This window comes from Ahaetulla prasina, chromosome 6 (assembly GCF_028640845.1).
Source record: "Ahaetulla prasina isolate Xishuangbanna chromosome 6, ASM2864084v1, whole genome shotgun sequence".
NCBI classification, from domain to species: domain Eukaryota; kingdom Metazoa; phylum Chordata; class Lepidosauria; order Squamata; family Colubridae; genus Ahaetulla; species Ahaetulla prasina.
Genome location: NC_080544.1, coordinates 63,296,918 through 63,304,619, shown reverse-complemented (window position 1 = coordinate 63,304,619; position 7,702 = coordinate 63,296,918). Strand labels below are relative to the sequence as shown.

Below are 7,702 nucleotides of genomic sequence, written 5' to 3'. Positions count from 1 at the left end.
AAGTGAGATTAGCAGATTTTTTTTTTCTTGGCAATAAATTTTTTAATTTTAAATTTCACATACAGAGAATTGATGAAATTTTGCCATGAAATTTGGTAGAATTGGTATTGGAAGGAATCATTTAGGTCAGTAAGTTCAACTGCTTATTCAAGGTAATGATTTAAATTAGGGCATTCCAGAAAGAGGCCTATCTAACCTTCACTGAAATACCCAATAGAGAGAACCCACCACCCTCTAGATAATTGGTTCTTGTCAAATGAAAACTTTTTCTAACAATCTGCCTTCCTGTAACCTGTTTCATACCATGAATTCTCTAATGAGAATTCAGAGTTCATGTCATTTGAGTGTGGCATTTATCTAATTTATATAGCTGCTCATCTCACAAGGAAAATGCCACTGTATTTCCCTCTGTCAACTTCTCAAGGCTGTACACACCCAGCTCTTTCAGCCTCTTCATAGGGCTTGATTTCATCATCTTTCCCTGAACCTGTTCTGATTTCTTTGAATCCTTTAAATGTGTGAGGCCTAGAATTCAAGGCAAAGGCTGCTCAAAGCCAAGTAAGAGTGAACCGATTATTTGCCACATTCCTTATGAGAAGCATGTTTATGGCATATGTGCCTACTGAATAAGCTTTCAAGCTAAGCATATTGTGTTAGCATTGCAGGACACAGCACCTGTATGAAGGTAGCTAACTTTAAAAAAAAATAGTAAATCTCAGACCCGATTATCATTTGAGTAAAGGATGGAAGGAATTCTAGGACTGTAGACTGGATTGAATAGGTATCCTAGAACAGGGGTCTCCAACCTTGGTCCCTTTAAGATTTGTGGACTTCAACTCCCAGAGTTCTTCAGCCAGCTTTGCTGGCTGAGGGACTCTGGGAGTTGAAGTCCACAAGTCTTAAAGGGACCAAGGTTGGAGACCCCTGCCCTAGAAGACAGGTGATTCACTTCTGCATTATGGCCAAGAAAACAATATGATTATGTCCACGTGGTTGTGACAGTTGAGTGCTAATTCAAAAACAAAATACCTGGCCATTATCTTCACAACTTCCCCTGGTCATTGTGGATCTTTTGAAATTATATGCTGATGTACAGTATGTATTCATATACTAACACAAGAGTGAATGACCTGCATAATTAACATGATTGCTATTTGAGACGCAGCATGACCAGATGTTAATTTATCCTTATATTACTTTTTAAGGTAAAAGATGAGGACCTTTGACTATCTAGAAATTATGGATATATGCTTCTGTTATTTTACCCTTTCCCATATTGTCTGGAATGAAACTGAGTAGTCTACCATTTCAATATGTAGAACTACAGATACATAATGATACACACTAAACACAAGTATGTACCTCGTATGACATAAAAACTGCTGATTGCTCCAAGGCAAATTACAGTAGCTGTTCATTTAAGAATAATCAAATGCAAAGGATATGCTTATTGGGTTACAAGACATTTCTGTATAAGAAAAAAAGAGAGACACTGAGTAAAAGTCAGTTTTACAATTTTCTTTATGAAATTAAATGTAACCCCTCCAAAGAGGGAAAGAGAAAGTGCAAGAATGATTCTGTACATGCTTCTAGCTTTCTATAACTGAAGGCTGGTCAGCTACAGTTGGACCCTGCAACGTTTTGCATCACACTGCTGAATGCTTACTGCCCTGGAGTAATGTCATGCCAGGGTAGGTTGGGTTCTTCACTTTTAATTTCACAGTACCAGGAAATCCCTAAACGATGGGATTCAGTCAGTTATGGCTTCTATCTATTTCACTATTGTAAGGCAAATCTTTTATCTAATCAAAAGATTATATGGAGAGAGAGTGCCATCAATTTTCAAGTGGTTAGTATCTGAATATACACTCTCCATAAAAATTGGCGAATCTGTGTTCCTGTCTTCTCTTAAGCACCCTCACCTCCTCTGCAGAGTGTTGCATAGGTGATATACCATAGTTCCAAATAATACTGCTTAGTTTGTAAATGCCTGGCATGCCTGAAATTAATCTTTAGATAAATATATGTATTGTATCTTTAGGAATATAGGTCAACTTTTCTTCCATATTGTGCCTCCTAGATATATCTGGACTGTAACTCCCAGAATCCACAAAACCTCATGTACCTATTTTGGAATTCTTGGAATGGGACTTCCACACAATTGGAGGACATCAAGTTGTGGAAGGTTGATATAGGCTTCCAAATATTGGCTTTCTTCAGTGGAAAAGAAGAGGCAAAAGAGGCATCAAGTTAAAACCTGACAAAACAGATTACAAACTTACAAAATACAGTTATTTGCACTGTTACATAAATAAACATTTTATAAACACTGGAAAAAAAAATATTGTTGGCCAGGAGCTATGAGAAAGTAAAAGAAATTAAAAGGTAATTTAGGCTCATTTCCCCTCCCCTATATACATTAACTCAATTAGGCTACAAATGTCCTGGCTCTTAGCCATACCTCAGGTTGGTTAATCAAGTACTGGTTCCAGATCAGCTATTTGACATAAGAGAAGATAACGTTTGATCTCTGGGAATGTTCTGAAAATTTGGGTAGGAGAAAGGGAGAACCTCATCAGGAAAATGGGCACCAATAAGCATGTCAAATAGCTGGTCAGAGCAAATGACCAAGAAGTGGTGGTAGCTGCTCATCTACTGTTGTCTTTTCCGGTCAGTCTTTTTGAATCCCCAAATAAAGGTTCCCAGATGGAAGGTTCCAGATGGCGGTCCAGAATAAAAGGGACAATAAGGAATTTTAAAAAATATTCTGACATCCGTCTTCTCCTAGGTGTATGGGCAGTCCAAGTTCATTTTCACCGACATACACACATGCACATACACAACAAGATCATAACACTTTGAAGCTCTTCCAGTTGATCCAAAAGAAAGGAGTCGGGAGGGAGAGGATGCTAAGCCAGAGGTGGAGGCAGTGCTTGGGCTTGCAGGACAGAAGCGTAAAGTGCTGTCTCAAAAGGGATTCAGGCACAAGGTCAGGCTGCTTCCCCTCATTTTCGAAATGGTGCCAGCCTGCTGATATTCTGCCAGAAGTTTGAAGGCTTGCGTTTGGGCTCTGCCAGCATGAAGACTTGCTGCTGGGGAAGGTTTGTAGGCAGAGTAGGGTGTTTCTGGCGCATCAAGAAATCATAGTACGTCCTAGTGATCACTGCTGATGAAATGAGCAAAGAAAATATATATATATATTATAGTATATATATATACTATATACTATAATATGTATAGTATATAGTATATATGTATAGTATATAATATATATATATATATAATATATATATTATAGTTGTATATTCTGCTCTGCCTCCTCTTAGAACAGGAGTGTCCCATTCTCAATATGCCTTTTTTTACCCAAATTGCAATCTGATGCCCTTTTTTACCCAAATTGCAATCTTTAAGCACTGTTCTTAAGCAGCAGGTCGTTACTGTGAATACATGGGAAGAAAGGGGGAGGACTACATCCTCTGCAGGCTGTTTCTCAGTTATTTCTCTAAAAACTTTATTTATCAGACTTCTTCACTCTCACACCTCTAGATGTAGTGGGATTGCAACTCCCATTGAACTCCCATTGGAGAATGCCAGAATATTAAGTTATTCTAGGATGTGAGCCTAATTATTAGGTTGTAAAAGAACGCAAAACAAATTAGGATAGGGGTGTCAAAGTTGATTTCATTGAGGGCTGCATCAGGGTTGTGTTTGACCTCAGGGGGCTGGGGTGGGTGTGGCCATAGTGGGCGTGGCCTTCTTTATGTCACTCATGTTGGGAATGTCTGTGGCAGCCTAAACACTGCCAGTGAAAACAGGCTCCCGAGCTCCATTTCCAGCTGCGAAGGCCTCCTGCCACCCTCTGCTGGTGAAAACTTTCACCATTTTCACCAGCAGAAGGTTGCAGGAGGCTGTCGCAGCCAAAAACGGTGCTCGGGAGTCCGTTTTCATTGGCAGAGTCACCGCAGGCCAATCCCTGTTTCCAGGGTGGCTCTGCGGGCCAGATCTAAGCACCCCATGGGCCAGAGCCAGCCTGTAGGCCTTGAGTTTGACACTCCTGCATTAGGATGTTAAATTGAAAAATAGTATTCTTTAATTAAATTAAATATTTGTCATATCTGAGTTTGGGAAAGTAACATGCTTTTAATACAGACTCCAATTAATTCAGTTTGCAGTTTATCATTGCTACAATTAAGGGGCTACTAATGGTCTTATGCTTATCATGCAATTTAGCAGCTTGTCCTTGGCTGTGAAAAGGACATGTGAGAAGCTTAGTACTTATTGCACATCTCCTGTTTCCCCAGACAAATGCCGTCTAGAAAGAAGCAATGGTGAACAACATGCTGGCAATTATATTCAGTTCAGTATGGGGTAGGGTCACCACATTCCATCTTCACATTTTAACATAGAAAGTCAATAAAATCAAGCTGATGTAAAATATTTCATGCATTACCATTTTCATTAAAAGACTCAATGCTGTGACTTTGCTGTCCCAGCAGGGGACAGCATCTGGCCAACCTTATCTAGACTTAAAAGTTAGGCAAAGTCAATTTAGTTATTATTTGTCTGGGGGATATCAAGGAATACTAGAACTATAATCTAGTCATGGGGAATTCTGGAAGTTGATCCATACATCTTAAAAGTTGTCAAGTTTAAGAAACACTGGCCTAGACTCCAAGAAGGCAGTGGTAAAATGTTTCCCAATCACTGCCACGAAAATTACATGGATATGGCCCTGAAGTTACCTGGAATTAAGTTCAGCTTGACAAAGATGTTAACCTTTGTGATTCCTGCACCGCCAAATAGAGCCAAAATATTCTAAAGTAATTACTTGGATTTTGAATAGATTTTTTTAAACTGCAGCTTCTGAAGATAACGAAGGATTAGATCATAGCCTATTAATTCAGATAATTTTGGGCCATTGAGCTGTGATATTTATTTTAGGGAAGAGGTTAACAAGGAGGGCAGACATATCTCTTGACTTGCCTTTGGGCTTTCCACTCTGATTTTGTTTGCTGGCATTAAGCATAGCTTGTTTCTTCTGCATTTCAGTGATGGAAAAACCTTGAAGATGAAAGAGGAATTAATCCAACGAGGTTTTTCTAGCTATGTCATGGAAACATATGCATTAGGGTGGGGGGACGGGGACAAGGGGCGTATCAAGCAGAAAATCCCAATGCATGCAATAGAAACTATATCAAGCAGTATAACAAATATAGATTAAGGTCTGAGGAGGAAAGTGATAGGAATGGAAACTATGAAAAAATAAGACTAAAGTTCTTCAGAAAACAGTCTAGTTTTCAGGAAGGATTTTTTTAAGAGGAAGAACTCGATTTGTAAGGCTAAAAAGTTGCTGCAGGCAAAGGGTCTCCATGGGATAAGATAAAGGGATAGGCTACTGCAGTCTTCTTCAAACTTCTCCAGATATATTGAGCCTATAATCTCTATAATTCCCTGTCAGCCTAACAATTCACAGGGTGGGCTGGCAATTCTAGGCGTTAAGACCCAACAGACTGGAAGTACATTAATTTGGATGATACTAATTTAGGGAATCCTATGGCTTTCCAGATTTTACTGAATTGTAACTCTCAGAATTCCTTATCATTGGCCACAAGTAGTCCTCAATTTATTATCATAACTGAGCCCAAAATTTTGGTCTTAAGTTGTGGTAATTGTAAGTTGAGTCATTATGTGATTGGACTCAATTTTACAGCCATTTTTATGATGGCCATTAAGTGAATCACCTTGGTTGTTAAGCAAACCATGTGATCATAAATCTGAATTCAATTTTTTTGCCAAAAAATAGCAAAAAACATCACATGACCCTATAATACTGCAGCCATCCATAAATGCCATCAGTTGGCAAGCACATGAAATGGAATCACATGACTACTGAGGTGGTATGGCAATCATAACAAGGATGAGTCATAATTAACTTTTTTTTCCGTTTGCCCTAGTCACCGGTAACTCAGCAGCATATTAATGGCCACTGTTCTCTATCTTTTACTTATGAATACTCTGCAAAGCTAGATTTCTAAGATAAACACTTTAGTAAGATTAGGAAAAGTTCAAAAATTATGTGTGATAGAAATTTTTGCAGTTATGTGACTCTTGAGAATATAGAGTCAATAATGAAATGGGAACATTTTAAGAATTTAATAAATAGTTCAGGTTTAGGAAACTCAAAAGGTGTTTTTTCAAGAGGCCACTAGACTTTCTAGTAATTGTGAAATTGATCTGTCTTATTCTTTCATTAAGAAGTTGGAGCTGAACCAGAAAGTCCAGCTGCTTCTTTAAAAAGCACCTTTTTTTAAGGACAACCATGACCTGGATGACTCAGAATCTCCATAGACAAGGTGTAGGAAACTTCAATGAAAGACATTTATAGCATAGTGGTTCCCAGTGATAGTTCATGGCTATTGCATACCTGTTTCCTGGTCAAGCTGAACCTGTTTCCTTTCATTCTCAAATGCCTTGAGCCAGCGTTGCTTCTGTTCTGGTTTCTTTGCACAGAATAAATGGACTTCTTCAGTGTCCTGGCAATGCAGCTTGAATGCATTTTTAATAGTAATATTGAAATCTTTATCCTTTCCATCTTCCACATCCTGAATCTCCATAAGATCCATGTTGATCCGACTCTTATAATAGAGGATGTCACGCCTTAGGAGATCCTAAGGGAAAAAAAGCAAGCATATTTTCGCGCTTTTTTGATGCAACAATGGTTAGCCATGGAACAACAATTTCCCATGTATTGACTAACAGTACAGAGTTTTTTAAAACTCCTTATCTGATCTGAAACAAATATTACTTTCAGGATTTACGTTAAATTTCTTTTTTACATTTTATAGCACTCTGAGCGCTTTACAGAGTCAGCATACTGCCCCCAACAATCTAGGTTCTCATTTTACCGGCCTCAGAAGGATGGAAGGATGGGTCAACCTTGAACCAGTCAGGATCAAACTCCTGCAGTGGGCATACTTAGCCTGCAATACTGCATCCTAACCAGGGGTGAAATCTACTAACCTTCCTTACCGGCTCAGAAGTGCACGCGCCCCACACGCATCACATGCATGCACAGACCTTCTGCGCATGCACAAAAACATCTGTGCATGTGCAGAAGGTAAAAAACACATTACTTCCTGGTTAAAACCAGGAAGTAATGACACCTGGGTGGGTGGGCGGAGCTTTTCTCCGCCATCGCTACCGGATTGCCAAACTACCAGCCACGATCACTACCGGATTGCATGATCCGGTCCGATCCGGTAGCATTTCACCCCTGATCCTAACCACTGCGCCACCACAGCTCATATCCTTTGAGGATTCTCACTTAGGCATGTATTTTAATTCTTAACTGGATGGATACATATAATAATTGGAAATCTTTATAGAATTCTTTGTTTTACCATACATCTGTAGAATTTAAATTCTAAGGAAGAACAAGGGTGGCAATTCTGATAGATTTAATTTGATAGCATTTTCATCTGCATCTTTTCTCTTATAAATGCTAAATGTGTAACTTTCCTGCAGCGTTGCAGAATAGTTCACAACAGGCTTTTTCCATTAACGACCTTAGCACAAATGCACAGAAAGCCAACCTGAAAGAAACTTCAGCCTTATAGGCATTTTGGCAGAGTTCTCTCTCTGCCCCTCTCCCAGATTCTTTCCTTGGTCTATTTAAACAGTGGTGTTTAACGTAATAGGTCAC

General features: G+C 39.0%; 1 protein-coding gene across 4 annotated transcripts in view; it reads right to left on the bottom strand.

Annotated features, from left to right (window-relative positions):
- Nucleotides 1–861: 861 nt before the first annotated feature.
- The window catches only part of ARHGEF4 (Rho guanine nucleotide exchange factor 4), a 187,498-nt gene continuing 180,657 nt past the window's right edge, over nt 862–7,702 (bottom strand). Inside the window, exons 13-15 of one of the 4 annotated variants that reach the window (XM_058188540.1) lie at nt 6,425–6,668; nt 4,984–5,061; nt 863–3,166 (exon numbers count right to left, since the gene is read on the bottom strand). In XM_058188540.1, coding sequence (XP_058044523.1) covers nt 3,006–3,166; nt 4,984–5,061; nt 6,425–6,668 — 483 coding nt within the window. In that variant the 3' untranslated portion in view covers nt 863–3,005. Of the gene's footprint in view, nt 3,167–4,983; nt 5,062–6,424; nt 6,669–7,702 lie in introns of those variants that run through there. The other 3 variants (XM_058188541.1, XM_058188542.1, XR_009155769.1) reach the window with 3 other exon arrangements.